The following is a 23,159-nucleotide window of genomic DNA, read 5'->3' as shown; positions in this document are numbered from 1 at the left end:
TCCATTCACGAATTGTGCGTGGGAAGAACGACTGCTTGTAAGTCTCCATATTTGCTCTAATTTCTCGGATCTTTTCGTTGTGATCATTACGCGAGATATATGTGGGCGGTAGTAATATGTTGCCCATCTCTTCCCGGAATGTGCTCTCTCGTAATTTTGATAATAAACCTCTCCGTATTGCGTAACGCCTTTCTTGAAGTGTCCGCCACTGGAGCTTGTTCAGCATCTCCGTAACGCTCTCGCGCTGACTAAATGTCCCCATGACGAATCGCGCTGCTTTTCGCTGGATCATGTCTATCTCTTCTATTAATCCAACCTGGTAAGGGTCCCATACTGATGAGCAATACTCAAGAATCGGACGAACAAGCGTTTTGTAAGCTACTTCTTTCGTCGATGAGTCACATTTTCTTAGAATTCTTCCTATGAATCTCAACCTGGCGCCTGCTTTTCCCACTATTTGTTTTATGTGATCATTCCACTTCAGATCGCTCCGGATAGTAACTCCTAAGTATTTTACGGTCGTTACCGCTTCCAATGATTTACCACCTATGGCATAATCGTACTGGAATGGATTTCTGCCCCTATGTATGCGCATTATATTACATTTATCTACGTTTAGGGAAAGCTGCCAGCTGTCGCACCATGCATTAATCCTCTGCAGGTCTTCCTGGAGTACGTACGAGTCTTCTGATGTTGCTACTTTCTTGTAGACAACCGTGTCATCTGCAAATAGCCTCACGGAGCTACCGATGTTGTCAACTAAGTCATTTATGTATATTGTAAACAATAAAGGTCCTATCACGCTTCCTTGCGGTACTCCCGAAATTACCTCTACATCTGCAGATTTTGAACCGTTAAGAATGACATGTTGAGTTCTTTCTTCTAGGAAATCCTGAATCCAATCACAAACCTGGTCCGATATTCCGTAAGCTCGTATTTTTTTCATTAAACGTAAGTGCGGAACCGTATCAAATGCCTTCCTGAAGTCCAGGAATACGGCATCAATCTGCTCGCCAGTGTCTACGGCACTGTGAATTTCTTGGACAAATAGGGCGAGCTGAGTTTCACATGATCTCTGTTTGCGGAATCCATGTTGGTTATGATGAAGGAGATTTGTATTATCTAAGAACGTCATAATACGAGAACACAAAACATGTTCCATTATTCTACAACAGATTGACGTAAGCGAAATAGGCCTATAATTATTCGCTGTACTGATGTCTTTCTCTTGCATACATGGTACTTTCATACCCTGGCTCTTTACTGGATTTCAACTGGACTAGGTTTTGGACTGCTGCTCTATGTATTATTGACAGATCGGTTTGACCATGGACTATCTGGGTTATTCTCTTGGTGTGTTCTACAGTTTACAAGGACACAGCATAGACTGGAATGGTGAACTATCAACTGATCACAGTGTATCTATATTTTCTGTGTGATAAAGAAAGTGTTGCACCATAGCAGGTGATAATGAGGACTCAAACTTGGTGCATGTCTGAGAACAACACACTAAATTTAGTAATCATGCATCTGTAAGTCATGAAAATGTGGATCAAACAGTATGCAAAACAAGATAATAATGAACGCAACAGTGGCAACTTCAAATGCAATACCTGGCGTGGCAAGAGGAACTACAGAAGCAACCTCTAGAACAACAGCAGCAGCAACAACTTATAATACAGCAGCTCATCAAGCCAGCACAAAATCCACCATCACCGCCACCATTGTACCATTTCATTCAGAAGCTAATACAGAGGCTTACGGAGGATCACTCTTCTCACACGTCATTCGCAAGTCAAACATGGAAGGGAGGGATCAGTTAGTGGTACCAGAAGTACCCTGCGCAACACTCTGCTAGGTGGCTTGTAGAGTATGTTGTATAGGTGGATGAAGGCCAAGACTGGAACCCATACTACAGATGTCTGCAGATCCACTTCTAGACAAGTAGTATAAACGATGTTGCAAAACATAGTGTTTTTGTGGTATCTAATAACCACCAAATACTTCATCTTTTACAAAGATAATGCCCTCTCAATAAACCTGAGTATTTGTATTTGTCTGAAGTCCATAGTCTGCTCCCTAAGCACTATGAGCAGCAAACATATGTTGTAGTAGCTAGTTTCACATTTTTTCATTCTTGCAAAAAGTCTTTAAGAAAGAAAGTTTTCATTGCACAAAAATGTGCAGTAAGAATAATACGTTGTGCTCATCCATGATCATATTGTAGATATGTGTTTCAGAAGTTGGGAAGAGGAGGAGATTAGTGTTTAATATCCCATCAACAACAAGGTCATTAGAGACAGAACACAAACTTCAATCAGGGAAGAATGGGAAGGAAATCAGCCATGTCTTTTCAAAGGAATCATCCCAGCATTTGTCTGGAATTATTTAGGAAAATCATGGAAAACCTAAATCAGGATGACCGTCACCCTCCCAAATGTGAGTCCAGTTTCCTAATTACTGCACCACCTCACTCAGTTAGGAGTTGGGCATTCTGACTACTGCTTCACAGTACATTTATTCATTCATGTCATTCATTAAGTTTGTCATAAATAATCCATTATATTTCAAATGGAACAATGATGTACAAATTACAATACCAGAAGAAAAAATGACACTCATTACTCCTCATTAAGGTTTTCTTTAATGCAAAAAGGGGAGCACAATGCTACAACAAAAATTTTTTATCCTTTACCCAGTAACATAAATTCAAATTCAAATACAGAGAAAAAAAAGTTTCTTCTTGACCTCTCCATCTATTCTGTAGAAGAGTTTCTGTTACTGTAATGTGCAAAAGGTGGTAGGTAGGATTTACCAACGCAACTTCTGTGTATCTTTTTTCTCTTTGGGGAAAAGAAACCTTAGAAATGTTCAGAATGTAACCATATGTACAAATTTATGATGTGAATGTAATATAACTTGTTCCACAACATTACAATCTATCATGGAAACTGATACATGGAACATAAAACTAACGAACTATGGTGGAAGGGCATATGACCTCAAAAGGGCTGACCAGTAAGTCTTGTGTGAAACTCAGACTTGTAAACAATCCTTTGCTGAATCATTAGTGCTCGATTGAATAATTATATATGTTCTCAATAAAAAAAAAGTTTGTTGACAGCACTGAAATTAACAAATGTTACTCTGAAAGAGTAGCAAAGAACTTTTGAAACGTCGCATGCATGACAGCACAATTTTGAGAAAAGCGGCATGTCGTCCCTAAAACTGCTAAAAATACTGAAGGCAGCACAGCAAAATTTTGAGGAAAGTGAGTTAAGTTCTGTAAAAAGTCATTGCGATTCCTGTCACAGTAAGCGTGATCAGAACTCATCACATTCATCTTCTTCTTCTGGCTTGGGATTCAAATTCTAACATCCATTTAGGGACAAAGCCCAAACAATAAATCAGCAGTGGCATGTATTTGACTCACTGTGTTCCTGTAGTTCCTCAACCAGCCAACCATGATATAAAAACAACAGGAAGTGGTATCCAGGGTGTGTAGATTGTTTTACTAAACATATGTGCACTGAGTGCCCATATACAAAAATGCACTGTTCACAGTGCTATAAACAAGCGCATGTGGCAGAAGTTAGCAAAAGCAGCACCCCATTGCACCAAAACCGCTGCAGCATCACAAACACATTACTGCCACAATTGAACCTGTTACAGGGTGTCCACAAAAGTTCTCTCTCCCACTAAGTATCAACAACCAATTTTAAAATTTCTTGTTGATGTCAGTTCACCATTTTCCATTATAAATTAAGAAACACGTACTCTGAATGGTTCTCCATCTCTTCAGCCAACATCAGAAAGGTTACAGTGCTACAGCAAGTACCACTTACTTTTGCACGCTAAATGGACAACAGTGTTATACAGACAAGTCAACCATCCAGTTGCTTTCTGAATTGAATTGTGGCATCAATCAGGCACAAAACATTTCTGGGCTGGACATTGTTTCATCTTTTGCTTTTAAAATAGTTGATGACATGAAGATTGTATAAGCAGTTGTACCGACTTGATGATCTTCAATCAATACACACCAATTTTTCTGGCATACACTATGTGATCAAAAGTATCTGGACACCTGGCTGAAAATGACTTACAAGTTCGTGGCACCTTCCATGGGTAATGCTGGAATTCAATATGGTGTTGGCTCATCCTTAGCCTTGATGACAGCATCCACTCTCACAGGCATGTTCTCCTCCAGGATTTTGACTACCTCTCGGCATGCCCTGAATTGAAAAATATCGTCCCATCCCCTCCCTCATTGGTATCCTGACCCTCACTTAACCTATGCAATTTCCTTGTCCACACCAATTCCACCCCTCATTCCATGGCTCCTATCCTGGTACTAGATCTAAATGCAAGATCTATCCCACACATCCTCCCACTACCACCTACTCCAGTCCTGTCATAGATATCTCCTACCCCACCCAACTAAAGGGCCATGTAATCTACAAACTTAACTGCAACCATTGTGTGACATTCTATATGGTTGTGACTACTAACAAGCTGCCTGTCCACATGAATGGCCACCATCAAAATGTGGTCAACAGACAGCCGGACCACCACGTTGCTGAGCATGCCGCCACCTAACACGATGTGCTTGACTTCAGTGACTTTTTCACAGCCTGCACCATCTTGATTCTTCCCACCAACAGCAGTTGTTCTAAATTGCACAGGTGGTAACTCTCACTGCAACATACCTTTCATTCCCAAAACCATCCTGGCATCAGTCTTCATTGGTCCCTGTTCTCCACCTGTCTATCTTCTTCCCTGCTGCCACTGTGCCCCTAGAAGTGCCTTGTATCCTAGCAGTGTTCCTGCATAGTCCTTTCCTCTCCTCCACTTCTCTCCTCTTCACTCTGACGTCCCTGCCCCCCCCCCCCCCCCTTGCCCCTGCAGCACAGCCACTCAATGCTGCACCTACCAGTGTACTATCCTGTCCATGCTCCCACAGGTATGCAGTGTAGAAACTTCCCCTACCCATACCCTGACAACTCTTTTCTCCCGACAGCACGCCTATTCTGTAACCCCACTATCAACCCAATTACAGATCACAATTCATCTCAGTCACAGTCAGGCCTTAGCAGTCAGAGATGACAGTGGCCAGGTGTGTGTGAGTTACAGATATGTGAATGTGTGGGTTTTATGTCTACGTCTGATGATGGACTTCAATGTTCCTGACTGCCACTCACTGCCTACATGTCAATGACTTTTAAGTTTTTTCCTTCCTATTAAAGTTGATACATTTTCAAGTATTTTAGTTGGAGAATACTGCAAAGACTCAAGAACCAATATCTGATTCGTCCCAAGATTTTTTTTTCTTAAATGAAGTAAGACTTTCTCACCAGAAAACACTTGTGCTGTATGATAATGCTTTGTTAAACTGCACTGAATAATTCATATCAAAAGAACATTTTGTTTTACTTACTGCTTTTATCACATTTATGAAATCACATCCTTCTCATACTGAGTTGTGCATACTGTGTTCCATCTATGTTAAGTGGTACTTCATTTACAACACTCTAATTATTATAAGAATTTTCAGACTGATCACTTCTTTATTTTGATTTCAAACCTGTAAGAAAAAAATAGTCTGCTTCAAATTAAGTTACAAACTTTTCTTACTCACTTGTATACGAGGGCTGCAGCAAAATGACCCTTGATATATGCATCCATAACTGGCTTGAAGTGTTCAAATTTGCTGTCTTCTAGCAAACTGAATATGCTCACCTAAAAAAATTACAATAAAGAGATTAAAAATTTCATCACCTTGCAGTTATTAGACTTTGTAATAGGTGTAGTACAACAAACTCTCTCTCTCTCACTCACACACACACACACACACACACACACACACACACACACATAAAGCACAAAGCACAATATGTGAAAAGCTAACAAGTAATAATCGTGGTTACTGTTCAACATGTATCTTTAAATATTGTGAATGTGACAAGTGTATATTGCTGCATCACTCTGAAACAGTCATAAACTGGATTCAAGAAAATTTAGATAATTAAATAAATAAAAAAATGAATAATTTTGATTAAATAATATTCACTCTACAGTTGCTACTACACTATCCTTATTAAGTATCTTGTTTTACCTGATGGGTTCATTGGTAAATTGTGCACAGCTTGCATACGCATATTAGTTAGCGCCTTTTCTCATGATTGGATATGAACTTTCTAATATGTTAGGCCATGTTTGTGGCTATTTCTTCAAGTAACATTGCAATGATATATCATACAGGTATAAATACATCAACAGTAGATGTTATGCACTGGACCATCTGTCCATATCACTTTTGAGTTGATGTTTTATGTAAGTTAGCCTTATCTGATTTGAAACTCTTAATAGGAATAACATTTTTGTATTTAAAGCAGACCACTGACTTAAAAGCAGGAGTGCTGAGTTGTCAATAGGCACAAACAAAATAAAGAAAACTTGTTAACTTTTGTAGTTATCCATTGAAAACACCCCCATTCCCACCCCTCCAAATACACATCTACACCCCTACATGATGATAGCTAGACTAACGGTGCCAATGCAGCATTTTGAGATGGACTGGTTGTGGTGAGGAAATCTTTGGGTGGGCTGGGTAGAGGGGGAGGGAGGTGGTAGCAGTAGGCTGGGAGGGGAATGGGGGTGGGGGGTTGGGGGGAGGGCTAGCGGCTCAGAAAGAAGCAGTTGGTTTGCCAGTAAGTATTGCAGGAGGAAGGGGTGGCCGGTATATGGGCTATGCATGTAAGGCATGATTTGAGTGCACACACTCAAGATGACATGAGTATGTATACTGGGAGGGGGTGACAGGACAGAAGAAAGAGAAACAGTTGGCTGAAGGATGAAGGGACAATGGGTTATGTGGGACTGATGCCAGTAACACTGCTGTTAACATTTCCACAAAAAACCTCAGTGCCACAGAAGTTTCAGCCCTAACCAAAGGCCTCACCTTCAGCTCTTCACCCAAGTCTAAATATGTTGAACTTGTCAAACATCCACTCTCCTTATCCTATTCCTTACAGTGGAAACACTTCTTTGCCATCAATCCATCCAACAAAAATCAACCTACTCCCAACACTGGACCTTTCCTCTCCCATTTCATACCACCAACCAACTGTGGACCTCCCCCTCCCCTCCCCTCCTGTCTAATCACCCCTGGTTACCTTCCAGGAATTCCTTACCTCCAACTTGGCCTCCTCATCCTTCCCCAGGTCTCTTCCTAAGAACACTAACCTTTCAGCAGAAGAAAAGGACTACCATACACAACCTAAAAATAGATCCTGTCCTAATCATCCTCCCTGTAGACTACAATAAACCAAGACTCCATAAAGCTCCATGAGAGGCACCAGCATTGCCCACCAGCAGTGCATGCAGCTAGTTGTGGCACTGCAAATGCGGCACATTTTGTCTGAGCACCATGTGACATGAATCTGCATCTCATATGATGCTCATGGAAATCCTTTCATTGGAATATTTAAGATGCTGCACAACCACTAGGCAGCCCTTGCTATCACCCCAAGCTCAACACTGGCTGCTCCTTGCAGCTCATCCATCAGTAGGCGATCTTCATAAGTAGTCTTTGGCACTGACCCGATGTCTGACTGGCTTTCGACCCGGTGTGGCTCAGGACTCTGACTGACACACCAATTTGACTGTACCTGACTGAACTGGACACCAACTAGGACCAGGACACATCACCATCTAGGACATCAGCTGGACATCTACCAAACACCAACCTAAGTCACCAAGTTGGACTATTGTGTGAACTCTATCGTTCTACGAGAAGTATCTCTAATTTTCTATTTGATGTCAGAACCATGAATTGTTCATTTGTGTGTTACTAATAAAAGTGTTCTTCCATTGTAATTTTATTATGTGCCATCTTTTGCACACAGTAAAGACCAAGACATAAAATACTAATTGTATAGAGTATACAACACGGGTTAAAATTGTGGCTCAGCAACGGAGCTACTCAAGCACACTGCACAGACAGACTCAACGTTTCATCATGTGCCTGAGCTGATGCATGAGATGGGAAAGCACTCGCTGGTGAAGGCAGCATTCAAAGTTAGAGTATCACTTTAAATCAGTCATGAACGTTCAACTTCATTTACTATGAGAAAATTTTTCTTTCCAGTAACAACACTGGAATCATTCCACTCTGCAGCTTTTTATTCAGGTTATTGGTCCAACAGGATTAGCAGAGGGAAATCTACAGAGAAGAAAGGTAGATTAGGATTTAATGTCCCATTGATGATTACTAGAGCTACAACATCAGTTCAGATAGGACAATATTTGGAAAAGATAAAGGGTACACCTTTTTCAAAACAACCACCCTGGCATTTGTTTTATCAGTTTAAGGAAACCAACAAAAACCTAATTCTGGATGGTTGTATGGGGATTACAACCTCTTCCCTTTTGCACATGAGTGTGTTTCCTCAACCACTGAACCATTTTCACTTCTTGCTGTTTGCTATGATGGCTCTCTTACAAGAGGATCAGTTGTGAAATTCAGCAGCACAAGCTTCAGGCTGGTAGCTGCTTTTTAATAAATTCCTAGCTCAAAGCAGTGGAACAGTTTCAGATTGTCAATGTGAGATGCACTGATTTACAGTTTCTTCAAATGTGATGGAGTTATCACATTTAAAGAAATTGTAAGTCACGGTATCTCACATGACAGTGTTTTCACTGCTTTTAGTTAGGAACTTATTAGAAAAAGGCTACTGAGCTGAACCCTACTCTGCTGTAATTCACAAAATCACATTTCAGAGCTCACTACATCACTCTTGTTTAATGCTGAAGATGGTACACTGAACTATCCTATCTCTGACTGTCCAAACAGGCACAAAAAAGAAGTAATATTAGGGTTGACCATTTCATCAATGAGAGTGGCATTAGACATGAAGTGCAAGCTTTTAATTAGAGAAATAAATCAGCAAAGTCCTATTCAAAGGGACTAATCTGGGATTTGCCATAAAATATTTAAGGCAACCATTAAAAACCTAAATGAGGATGACCAGATAGAGATTTGAACTGTTGTCTTTCTGAACACAAGTCCTGTCTTTTACTACTCCACCAACTCACTTGGTGACATATAAGAGCAGTGAAGTGTAGTACATGTACTATGTATTTGAATTAGTTTTCCAGACATGTTATTAAGGTAGTAAGAAATGGTGGGCAAACTTATTTTTCTTTATAAGTGATCTGTAACAACTACAACTTTTAATTTTAAGATGACAATATAAAAATAGCTACAATTATTTCAAATGAAGACAAATCTACAGTTTCAGACCTATTTGAAATTAGTCAAATTGCTTGAATGACTAACAATTTGCATAATTTAGAACAGTTATTGTCATTACTTTGAGAGATAAATAATAACAAACTTACATCCAGTTAAAGCCATATGCTAAAAACATTTATATAAATACAGATTGCTTTCTTTAATGCTGGACTATTGTGTTTTATGTAGATTAAATAGAGATCTAATCACCAATTGAAGTTTTTTTACTGACCACAACTATTTATTTGAAAGCAGCTCCTATTACTGTGTTGAGCATTATGTTTATTTATTTCAGTTTCAAATATGGTTAAGAATTATATCTCATGATTCTCTTTCCTTTCGTTGTCTAAAAAAATGCTTGTACCATTTTCAGAAAATGCTTCCCTCATTTTAGCATGATGCATATTCCATAATAAATTACGAGCTTGGTACATCATTCAAGAAACCTTTACAGATGATATGCCATATCACAGTTAACAATCAACAACTTATATTTAAAGAAAGGAAAGTTTGTAGGCCAGGGCATATGAGTTCACCAAAAAAGAAATGTTGATTATTGCTTAAAACACTCACCATCATTTTCTAAAGATATTGTCAGATATTGGAACAAACAGAACTACAAGATCACTAGAAAAAATGTGTAAAGTGAAAAAATATTGATTTTCAACTCTCTTACCAGAGACTGGAAGACAAGACCCGAGTAAGATGTAGAGTTCCCTTCTTCTGTAGAAAACATGGCAAATAAAGCATCAAGGACATCCTGTAAGAATTTCACTAGTTCTTCTCCATCAAGTAGTATAACTCGAGATAGTGCTTCCTGGATATTTTCTGGGTGTTCCTTCCACTGGAGGAGTGATAAAAGATCCGCTGAAAATATAAATTTATGCACTGAAACTTTGTCACTACTTTCACACCCTTTATTGAAAATTCAGTGTGGAAAAATCATAAAAAAGCAAATAAAGATGTATTACTTTTCAGGAAGCGAAATTAAATATCAAGTTAGCAATATAGTCTAAATTATCTTAGATTTTCAGGCTAAGGATTTCTTGCCAGTTATGCTAAAGATATATCAAAGATCCAAGTCAACAAGTATATGACCTTTCAATATAAGGGATGTGAGTATATAATATGTGGATACAGATGCACGAGGTTACAGTGACAGCTATGCCAATTATGTTTGTACATCCCTCTCACCTCAATTACTGTTCTAGCACATGAGAGTTGGAACCACTAATCTTTCCTTTCTTTTTTTAGTTAGTATCATGTGCTAGCATGTGCACATGGGGTAGTGCCTGTAGTTGTTTTAATGCCTTTTGAAAGTGTGTGGGGAAAAGCACTACCTTCTTCATTGATATGCCAAGAAATACAGAACAAATGAAACGTTAACAAAAATATTTATTGATGTTACTGTACATTATTGAAACTCATTCCATCATTCCTGAAATGCATCAAAGTAAAATCCAATCTCATTATCATTTATTTAGTGTTGGTAACAATATGCTAGGTCTCAATGAAGCCAGTTTACTTTTTCCTTACTCCAACTTCTTATAAAGTGTATGAGTTTATCTACATCACGAAGTAGGTTGTGTTTATGTTACTATGGAGGAGTGTGGAAGTAAAGAAAGGAATTGAATTATACTTAATGCTAGGAAAAGCTCATAGCAAATATCACTATAGGATTGCCAAGCAATCCATAGCTGATGTGCAAATCACCATCTTGACTTGTTCCACATCTTAGAATTTCATATGCATGAATGGAACTATTGATGTCAGTTTATCACTGTATTTAAGCATTTCATATATATTTCCTCAAGTAAGCATTTAGCATTTCATATATATTTCCTCAATTTAGTTAAGTTCTGTTCTAATTTATAAGAGTTTTTTATGTAGAAGCATACTTTGTTTGAAGTTAAAAATCACTTCTCAGCTAAGTTTGACTTCTTGCCAAATAGCAAGTGACATTCTGTGAAGATTCTGTTTCAAAAACAGCAAAGATGGAAGAGACAGAGAGAATTTATTAGCTCTTACACTTGGACTTCACAGCCAAATTACATATATTGATGAAATATACATTTTTGATACATCAAATATATTCCTTTGGATTTTATAATTGCTATTATTGTGACCATGAATATCTTGTAAAATGTAGTTTTTTTAGCTCTCAGTCTATTTATTTCATATGTGTTAAGACTCATCATGAGCAATGACAGTAATTAAAAGATGTATAATTTTTCTTAGGGTCATATAAGGCTGCAGATATACTGAATTTTGTACTTTTCCACAGAATTTCAGAACCAGTATGTCTCATTGTGACTAGTACTAGTACTAATACTAGTGAATCATAGTATACATTTCTTGTTTTTTTGTGTCAAATAAAGAAATGAAGAAGATATGAAATTACTGCATCAGTTAGACATATTTTGACTTGGCTGATCTGTATATGCAGTTTTTTTATCATTTTTGTAATGATAATGAAAAACTTATAAAGGAAGAAATGCAATGTTTAGAAAATATTGCAGATGATGCAACATTTTTCAGTTACTATTAAAGATAACATCACTTGTTAGGTAGTCATCATTAGTAACACACTGTTGAGTTCCTTCACATAAACTGTCAACAGGTATGTAAGTCACAGCTAATAAAATGCTAATGAATTACTGTTTTATTGTTTCCTCTAACCATTTATTGCTTCTAGGTTACTTCAATATACGTCAGCTTTTAGGTATCACCAGAGAAACAACATCATACAAAGTTAAATCAGATCATTGTGTGGTCCATATGAAGAAATAAGGCAAGAAAGAAACAATTCTCTCAAGGTCAAGAATAATCAACAAGACATGTAGACTGTCCACACCTTCACGAATCACACACCCACTCTGTACATTATCACAGTTATTCCCACACCTTCTTCCTCAAAATATTATGGTTTTCATGTGGTAAATGTTTCTGTATCATACCAATCACTTGAGGGCTACACAATAAATGCTCATGAAGTTAATGAGGCTTTCTGCTATCCTGTCCTAAAAGTTTTCTTTGTTTATAATACAACACACCTCAAAAATTATCACTAAACCACACAACAATTATAAATATTTAAATTAATCTCCTGATATAGGGCTCCATGCATTTTCTAGTTCTTGGGAGAAGATTATTTTGCACCAAAGACTCCCAAGATATTACTGCAGCAATTTAATCATACATATCAAAGACAGCAGTGTGCTTTACAGGAAACCTTGGAGATCATGTCATTTATAATGTCACCTCTAAACAGTTACACATTGGCCAGGCTGTTTTTGTATTAATTTTGACTCAAAAGCTCTCTGTGTAAACCATAGCAGCAGTATATTTTCATCAGGAAGAGGTGTACACCAATCAAAGCTTACATCAGTTTATAAACCACCAAATTCCAGTTTCCTCCTTCAGTGGACTGAATGACTTCAGAAACCAGAAAGTAAACTTTGTGTAGGAGTTTTCAATAGTCACACTAGTGAATGGGGATTGAGCTCATTGACGACAATGCTGAATTACTAAAACAATGGGCAGGTGGTAGTGAGCTATCTCTTATTCATAGAAGTAAATTGTCACCTTCCTTTAACTGTAGCCATTGGTGAAGAGGGTATAATCCTGATTTGATTTTTGTCAGTAATAGCATAACACAGCAATGCACTGAGACAATATGCAGCCCTATTCCTCATTCTCAACACACCAACCCTGTGCCAGCTTCACTTTGCTATATGAGTACATTATGTACCATTTTATCACAGGGATAGCTTTAAGAAAACAGATTCTCCAAAATTTTCTGCTACTTTGGACACTATGACATAGGGCATGAAGCCAGTTCCTAAAGCAATTGACCATTCATCAAAGTTGTTAAGAGGAGTTCCTGTAAAATCTATTCCCTGTGGATGTCACACCAATTACGTTGAGAACAATGTTGCGGTGCCTTGTTGTTCTGAATTATGATGTAAAGTTCCTTTGAACATACATGCATGTCCAAAGGAACTTTGCATCATAATATGGAATAACACAGGCATTGCAATATCATATTTAGAGAGAAAGCTGTTGGAAACTAACTGGAAAACTAGACATGTCAGTCAGTAGCCAGAAAGCCTGAAGACTCCTAAAGAACCTCAACAGAGATCCAACTATAACCAACACACATTCAAATGTAACAGCTAATCAGATTACCGACCAAATGGTCATGAATGGTAAAACAAAACATCAAAATAAACCTAAGAGACCTGTGTGGAAGCTACCTCTGGAGAGGAATGAAGAAACATACAAGATTTTAATATCACTGAACTGGAAAATGCAATAAATTAGTACAAATCATGGGAAGCTCCTGGTTTGTATAATATCAGAACAGAATAAGTAAAGAACGTCTATGTGTTCACTAAGGAATGGCAGCTACAACTTTTTAATAACTGCTGTTTAGGTCCAATATTCCAAAATTATGGTGGAAAGCACACATAATGGCCAGTCTATATCCTGTAAAACACAGTGGGAATCCCAAACACTATAGACCAATACCTCTCCTGTGTCAGTTATACAAGATATTAAAAAGAATGCTACTCAGCTGACTCATTCATGCTGCTGACCAACAGCAAACAGGCTTTAGACTAAGTGAGAGCATTGTTGCACAGTTCTTCAGCCTAACTTAGCATATTGAAGATAGTTTTGAAAATAAATACATCACAGGAATAACCTACATTGACCTTAGTGCTGCATACAATATTGTTAATCATCACACTCCCTCATAAAGAGATAACTCGTGGCCAAACCATGAGTGAGCTTATGTGGTTTCAGCCTTCATTGTAGGATGGTTAAAACCTAACCCTTATGAGAAGATTTACTGTCTTGCTGGTATCGCACCTAGCCTAAAATCAAGAAAATTTCTTCAGACAAGGCACCAGACTCTTTCAATAGAAATCCATGCCACAAGACTGGACAGAGCCATGAGAACATCTTCCACCCAGTCACAGCGATGAGTGGGGTGTTTGGATGTCCCTTAACTGCTTAAGAACTGGTGTCAGTAAAGCAAAAACCCCCAATATGCTACAGATTTTCACTTCAGAGGGTAACAAGTATGAGTATGGAGAAGAATAAACTGTTGTACAGCCAGTGATAGTGGCCACTTTGTCCACTTACCTTTCCAATGCAGGACATTATGCTTACAAAAGATAGTGCCCTAAGTGTGGTCCAGGTCTAGAAAAATGTCATCTAATTTGTAAATTTGATTGATAATATTTCTGAATGTTCTTTTTCTGTAAATATTTGTATGCTGTGTCTAACTGTGTGTACAGTAAATGTAGGCTTCTTACATTAGCAAAGAAATAAATAAAGACTGAAGTACTCATGGAAACTTACTGATACCTTAAAAGCACATTCATTACTTATATATGATGACAATGAAGTGTGGCACCTGCCCAACTAATGCATGGTATTAACAGGAGGTAGCAAAACCACACTACTAATCAATGACACCCATGAACCACTGCACTCTAAACAATATGTGTGACATTGTAATACTGTCAGAGACTGCAATAGAATTGGAAGGGTATCTGAACAGAAATGGATAGCATCCTGAAAAAAAAATGACATGATTGAACATCAACAAAAATAAAGCATGGATTATGGAATGAAGTTGAATTAAATTAGGCAACATTCAGGGAATTAGATTAGGAAATGAGACACTAAAAGTAGTGGTTATTTTGGCAGCAAAACAATTGATGCTGGTTGAAGTAGAGAGGATCTAAAATGCAAACTGGCAATATCAAGAAATATGTTTCTTAAAATGAGAAACTTGTTAGCATATAAAATAAATTTAAGTGCTATGAAGTCTTTTCCGAGACATTTGCCTTGAGTGCAGTCTTGTACAGAAGTGAAATGTGAACAATAAACAGCTCAGACAGAAATAGAAATACAGTTTTTTAATTGCTGTGCTGCAGATGAAAGCTGAAAATCAGATGGGTAGACCCAATAACTAATGAAGAGGTACTAAATCACACTGGGGAAAAGAAATTTATGGCATAAACTGACTTAAAGAAGGGACTGGTTGATAGGACACATTCTGAGGCATCAAGGAAATGAATGTTGGTTGCAATAGTTATTCAGTGAAGAAGTGGACTGCATAGGATTGACTAGTGTGGAGGGCTACATTAAACCAGTCTTCAGACTGAAGACCACAACAACAACATCCCTTCACACATTTTTGCTTCTGTGACTCTAAACATTTTATTTTATTGACTTTCTGTTATTTACACATAACACAATAGCCAGTTTAGCAACACTGTTGCATTTCATACATACTGTAAGACTAATAAATATCATGGAAATTATCCTGTAAATGTGGATTACTACATTCCTAACTGAGTTACACTCTATTCTTAAATGTCAATGTTATATGAGAATACAACAAACCATTCTGGGTTAGTTTTGTCGAACAGAGCAATGTGTGGACATATACAGCCTCCTTGCTACTGCGAGAGAATGGTGATGACACAGATGGGCCTGCATCGTCTCGTACACCTGATGGAAGATTCAGGTACATGGAGGGTTCCAGTCGTGTCCGTTCCTCACATTTATAAATGTATAACTCATGCTGACCATCACTCAGTGTTGCTCCACCTTGTTCCATTAGATGCGCAAATGAGAATCCAAACAGTCTTTTGTTATCCATTTTGTCACGAGCTGCAAAAATTTGGAGCAAATAAATATAATCACATTGGTATTAAAAGCTAAAGTAAACAATATCAGTCATTTCTATGCAAATGATGATTATTTTATGAATTCATAATTGTTATAAAGACAGATATACATTGAAAAAAGGAAAAAGGAAGATTGGGTTTAATGTCCCACTACATTGAGGTCATTAGAGATGGAGCACAAGTTCATACCATGTCAAGGATGGGGAAGGAAACCAGCTGTGCCCTTTCAAAGGAACCATCCTGGCATTTGATTGGACCAATTTAGGGAAATCACAGAAAACCTCAATCTGGATGGCCAGACACAGGTTTGAACCATCATCCTCCCAAATGAGCCCAGTGTGCCACCTCACTCAGTTATATAAATTGAAACATGGGGTGTAAAGCACATGTGTGCGTCCTCTATATTAGGTTTCCCACTACTTTCATATAACTTTAAAAAAGTAATCTGTGAAGTGCAAATAGAAATTCAAAACTGTATTAAAATTTTATTAATCACAACCAACAGGAATATTGGATTCTGAGTTCATAAGTTTCTGTAAGCATTATAGGAAACAATGTTCATAGTAAATAAGTTCACTTTATATGGTACATAGTGACTATGATACTTCAATACTAATCAGTACAGTCACTTGTGATTGTTAAGAATGCAGCAGAAAATAACCAGCAACTAAATAGTGCATTTACAAGAAATACCAGCTTTTTGACAGTAGTAACTTCCTTTATTAAGTATCCATAGATTAATCTGTTGCTGGATATGACAGGTACTTTTGACAGGTAATATATTCTTTCAACAGATAATATATATCACCTATCGGTAAGGTAGTTAAGTTTGAATGTGTAGTATATCAGAAAAACACATCACAGCTGCTTCTCTACCACAGTATATATTGCCACAAAACAAAATAAATGAGACTGCTTATATTACTATGGAATAATCTGCTGTGGTATTAGTGTGTAACTGAACTTTGACTTTTAATTGCACCCTTACTGTGGTAAGTTTTATCAAAATCAGCCGTCTAACAACAAAATGTCACCGACTTGACCTCATATTCCAAGGAGGAAAGAGAAAGCTTGCAAGATATCAGCTACAGAATTGATTGCATGCAAAAATTTGGACCATAATTCTGACAGCACACAGTTATGACCTTCTGAAAGTACAGCTTTTAAACTTTCAGTTGCACTGGTGATTTATGACTTGCTCCACCCCACTGCAGATGCCTAATGCCTGAGTGTGAAGTTCTGTATAGTGGAGAGGGTAACAGATATATGAAATACTGTTTTGACAATGGTAATGTGGTTTGTTCATTGTGTCAAAGTATGTGGTTACTAACATGTAGCTGGTGCCAATGATCTCTTTCCTTAGAACATTTTTGTGTTGCTATTCACAAGTGCGTTGTAAATGAATGAAATGAGTAATGGTGGCATTAAAGAAGTAGTGTAGTGTTATTTTATCATTATCATCACTGTTGTGCATAGTTTTCTTTGGATTTTAAAGCTGGCAGTTAAAGTGAAGTACATTTGCAGGGTATGTGCAATTCTTCACTGAGATTGGCAGATTAAATTGTAAATCAAAAATCATTAACTTTATTTCATAATAATTCTTCACTTACGTAGGTTTATTAGTTCTGCTTTTGAGGAATATATATAGCTACGGAATATCATTATAAGAATACTATTAAAATAATATTGAACATTTCTGGAGAGCAAAAACCTCATCTGTGAGAATCAACATGAGTTCCAAACACAATTATCACATGAAACCCAGTTCACACTATTCATCCACAAGACCCACAAAGAAGTAGATGCTGGAGCCCAGGTAGCTGTCATGATCCTTGACCCCTGGAAGGCATTCGATACAGTTCTGCACTGTCGCCTAATGAGAAAAATATGAGCATAAGGAATATCAAACAAACTGTGCTATTGGACTGAAGAGTATTTAGCAAACAGAACACAGCATGTAATTCACAACAGAGAGAAGTCTTCATATGTAAAAGTAACTTTGGGGAGTACCCCAGGGGAGTGTTGCAGGACCATTATTTTTCACAATATATATAAGTGACCTAGTACATAACATCAGAAGTTCTGTGAGGCCCTTTGTGGATGATGCTGTTGCACACAGAGAAGTCATAACACTAGAAAAATGTAGGAAGACCACAGGGGGCCAACACTTGGTGCACAGAGTGCCAATTGACCCTCAAAATAAACAAATGTAACATGCTGTGTATACATAGAGAGAAATATCCATTACTGTATAATTGGCAGTTACACTGGTTAATAACATACCAACATTTCACATTTGTAATGGTTTATCTCACCCTTATGGTTTATCTTGCCCTTACATTAACCTGTGATCTTTCAGTGACAATTACTTAAATATGTTACCTCGGCAAATATATTCCCAAAATTTCATTACTCTACATTAATTATTTTTGAATGTTGCAATTTTTTTTCTGTCGGTGTACAATGGGCAGATGTGTCAACCTCCCCACTTCTCTTCCCTCACTTTCAACATCCCATGAGTAGGAGTGCTCTGGTTGTCACTCTGCTGTACAGTACTTTGTGTTCAGGCAATAGGTAGCTGCAATGGAGATCAGCGTGTGACAAAAAGGCAGTGCACAAAAAAGTTTAAAATCTGTACTTCCAGAAGGTCATAACTGCATACTGTCAGAATTATGCCCCACATTTTCATGTGCGATTGATTGCTGGGACTGATACCTTGCAAATGTTCTTTTTTCTTCCTTAAATATGAGGACAAGTCGGTGACATTTTCTTGTAAGTGATAGTGGGAAAGCAGTGTACTAGAGATGTTCCTTGCTGTGCACCAGAAGACAAAAATGCCATAACTGTTTACAGAAAACAACATGAAAAAATGCTTTGAGCAGCAGACGGACCGAGTGCAGAAATATGGGGACTCAAACTGAACCTACTTTGAAGATAACTTCCACCAAATGCAAATATTTTGTAAGTACACAAATGTGCAACACGAGTCCCTTTGTGACAGACCATGCTTGACACATCCTGGCTGACTGTAAGAACTTCGTTCATTCTAAATATCAAAGTGCCTCTTACAAATTATGAATAAATTAAACTATATTTTTGTTTAATATGCACATTTACACAAAATATGTACATATATTGTCTGCTGTATCACTTATTCACTGTCAAAGGAACTGATAAAATACTAATAATAAATATGTAACATTTTCCCATTCTAGAAGTATAGGAAATTCTCAAAATGTTCTCTAATTCATTTAATGGATATATAAATGCTCCAGATTATGCTCTATCTTTTCTATCATAAACATTGTTTGGAGTGGCATGAGAATAAATTAGGGTCTCTGAATAATTTTATACAAAATTGAAAGGGCAATAGCACAATGATTTCATAGATCCTAGAACTCATCCAACCCCATCCAGTTTTCCATTATATAAAAATTATTTATATTTATGAGAAATAAGAAAGAAAATTTCACTGCTAAAGACATACCCACTGCCACAATACATGACACAAAAAAAGTTTCTTTGAGGTTTACAGGGGAAAGTGACTTAATAATGACACAATTTATGCAACAGGTAAAGAGTTCAGATAACATGGTCTCTAAAATGAGATCTTTGTGAGAATGTTTAATTAATTATAGTAACAAGAATTGTGTGACTATTGTAAAACTAATAAAACAATGGAAAATATGAGGTGGAATAACAACAATATGAAGAGGATATATGACTACTCACTAAGCAGAAGAGGCATTGTGTGGCAGAAAGGCCAACTGATAAAAGACTGCTAGATATTGGATTTAAAATCAGAGAAAAAATGCATAAAGTTTGATACAGTACATTATCATGAGCTACGTATCTTTCATATTAAGAGTGATGTGTTGTAGAGCAGCAGTATCATGTACTGTCTCCTGTAACATTGTAGAAGCTATGAGAAATCATGGACATTCATCAGAGGACGGTGGCCATCTATGTGTGAGTTATCTGTATGTTAATATGTGTTTTCTTTTTTTTCTTTTTTCTTTTTTTTTTTTTTTTGTCTAAATCTAATGAAGGGCTTAGGCTAGTCTGATGGCTTATAATATTTAGCAGTCTTTTTCAATGTGTCAGTTTGTCATTTAGCACCTCCTCTATGGGGTGAGTAGCAAAAAAGGAAATGAGCGTGTGGCACTGTTGGCTGGGAGGCCCCATCCGGGGAAGTTCGACCACCGAGTGCAAGTCTTATTTCAGTCAGTGCCACACTGGGCGACTTGCATGCCAGTGATTGGGATGAAATGGTGATGAGGACAACACAACACCTAGTCCATGAACAGAGAAAATCTCCAACCCGGCCAGGAATCGAGCCCCGGCCTGCTTTGTGAGAGGCCAGCACATAACCCCTCAGCTAAGCAGCAGCGGGTAGCAGTCTACCCTTTTCATATTGGGCAAATAATATAAATATTTTAAGTCTTTAGCATAATTCATTACTTTTACTGACATAAATTATTCTGTTACAAAATTTTACTATGGCTTTTACAGTCACTTCATCATAAATAAATAGCCTTGTTTTTAGCTGTGGAAATGAAATGAGGTAAAATAAACTGTTTATATAAGGCATTCATGTGAAATTTATGTTTAAATACTGAAAGTTTAAGTTTCTTGATGATGGAAAATAATGTCTTGCTGCACTCACTTGAACAATGTCGATATTCCAACCGTACATGTGAACCATAAAATTTTTCAATTGGTACAGCCAGTCTGACTGTTTCTGACCAGGCAGGTGAGTTGTGATGATAAATAATCATTGAGTGATATTCACTACTTCCATCCATTCCTGAAGCACCCCACAGACAATTCTGCAAACAAAAATCAGAGAATAAAACCCTATTCTTCAGACTGTTTGCCCTACATATTTTATTGTGAAATAACACATTTGCCAAAACAGCAAAGCACAAAAATTGTGAGCCTGTCTACCAATGTTTATTAATCTATTGTTGCCATTATTTTGTGGTGTTCATTTGTAATAATATTTCATTCTGTGTTCACTTCACTGTTTCCAAGCTTCAGCAATGTCAATATTTATTTATTTATTTATTTTGATCCAACATCAACTGATTACAAGAAAGGTTTTTTTTTGTTCCAGTCTTCTGGATAAGTCAGAGCCTTACTTACTAGGGTTACATATTATTGGCTGGCACTTTAATCTACACAACTTTTTCTAAATTTAGTTGAGAGAACAGAGTAACATATATGGACTATACATAAAAAATTGTTATTACCGTACTTAGATTAAGGAATCTACAGTTTGTGACATAGTATTCATATCTGACATTCAATTATTTACATTTTGTGACACAGTCTAAGATCTGAGATTACATATATTTTTAGATAGATGGTCTTCCCTCATACGAGTTTACTAAATCTAGAAACTCATCTATTGAATATACAGGATTGTTTAGGAACCATAATTTTAATTTTTTTAGTTTTGTAATGGGCAATTTGGAGATATTAGGATGGAAGCAATTCAGTAGTTTTATGCCTGCATAGTGAGGGCTTTTCTCATAGAGTGTTGTTCTATGAGAGATGATGTGGGGTCTCTCTCTACCTCTAGTGTTATGATCGTGTATTTCTTTATCAAGTGTTTTGTTACTGTTTACTGCCATAATGATTATCTTCAGCACATACATGTTATGAACAGTTAGTATTTTAAATTCTTTAAACAAATTTCTGCAGGACTCCCTGGCAAATTTCTTTTCCATGATTCTAAGTGCCTTCTTTTGTAAGATAAGTACACTTTTCATATTACCTTTACTGCTGGATCCCCATACCTCTATCCCATAACTTAGATGGGATTCAAATAGTGCAAAATATATTTGCCTCAGAGTGGTCATGTTACAAAAAGGTGTCAGTTTTCTTAGAACATATATGGTAGAACATAGCTTTTTGCAAATATCATTCACATGATCAGACCAGTTTAACTCTGCATCAAGTGTCAGGCCAAGAGATTTGGTTTTCATGAGTTTTTTGCCTCCCAAGATCAAATTCAATATAGACAGATTTATTTGTGTTTAATTTTAGTTTGTTTTCATTAAAATACTGCAGAATTAAGACTGCTGCGGTATTGGATTCTACTTCGAGCTGCGAGTAGCTTGGATTGCAGCATATTAACATGGTATCATCTGCATGTAAGATAGCTGTTACATGGTTTGTTATGGACTGAATATCATTAACATGAATAATAAAAAGAAGTGGTCCTAATATTGACTCCTGTGGAATACCAAAATTTATGTCAGTGGTGTTTGATCTGTATGCTCCCTCTGTAGTGCTAATAGACACAAACTGCTTCCTATTTGTCAAGTAGGACCTCATCAGATTATGGGCTGAGCCTCGAATGCCATAGTTCCACAGTTTGTCCAGCAATATGGTCGTACCAACACAGTCAAATGCTTTTTGTAAGTCCAGAAAGATGCCACATACATGTTCTTGGTTGAGTGACACCTTTGATTAAGTTGGATGCAGCTGTAATAGTGGATGACCCCTTGACAAACCCATACTGGCCCTTAGAAATCATTTTTTTAGATATCAGGAAGTTCCAAATTCTTATGTATATTACTTTCTCAAAGATTTTGGATATTATTGGAAGAACAGAACTGGGTCGAAAGTTTTCAACTAGATTCCTGTTTCCTTTTTTAAAAATAGGCACAACTTGAGCAATTTTAAACTCATCTGGAAATAGACCATCTTCCATATGAGAGTTGATAACTGTTGATAAAGGTGATGCAATTTTAAGTATACATTTCTTAAGAGTATCCAGACTATGACCATCATATCCTTCTGCATGGGAATTCTTTAAGCTACTCACTATTTTAATTATTTCTTCTTTACTTGTTGGCATCAAATATTTACTTCCTGACACTGGTGTTCCTCTGAATTTGTATTCATGATTTTTAAGCTGATTGTTTATGCTGGAGCCAACAGAGGCAAAGTAATTGTTAAATAGATCTGCTATCTTATTCTGATCAGTTTCTATTGTGCCGTTTATCAGTAAGTGATTTTCAGTTGTATGTTTCTCAGATTTACCTATTTCTCTATTTACTAGAGACCATGATGTTTTGGAGATATTATTTGAGCTCTGAATGACACTTTCAAAATGTTTCTGTTTTTTTCTGAAATTAGGAGATCTA

General features: G+C 37.1%; 1 protein-coding gene across 1 annotated transcript in view; it reads right to left on the bottom strand.

Moving 5' to 3' along the window:
* LOC126183543 (dedicator of cytokinesis protein 3) overlaps nucleotides 1-23,159 on the bottom strand; it is a 1,039,887-nt gene that overhangs the window by 128,104 nt on the left and 888,624 nt on the right. The window contains exons 13-16 of the mRNA XM_049925613.1: nucleotides 20,669-20,831; nucleotides 15,716-15,985; nucleotides 9,972-10,162; nucleotides 5,639-5,739 (exon numbers count right to left, since the gene is read on the bottom strand). Of these exons, the coding sequence (XP_049781570.1) occupies nucleotides 5,639-5,739; nucleotides 9,972-10,162; nucleotides 15,716-15,985; nucleotides 20,669-20,831 (725 nt within the window). The remainder of the gene's footprint in view (nucleotides 1-5,638; nucleotides 5,740-9,971; nucleotides 10,163-15,715; nucleotides 15,986-20,668; nucleotides 20,832-23,159) is intronic.

Source organism: Schistocerca cancellata, chromosome 4, assembly GCF_023864275.1.
Source record: "Schistocerca cancellata isolate TAMUIC-IGC-003103 chromosome 4, iqSchCanc2.1, whole genome shotgun sequence".
Taxonomy (NCBI): domain Eukaryota; kingdom Metazoa; phylum Arthropoda; class Insecta; order Orthoptera; family Acrididae; genus Schistocerca; species Schistocerca cancellata.
This window is presented reverse-complemented; position numbering and strand designations above follow the sequence as displayed.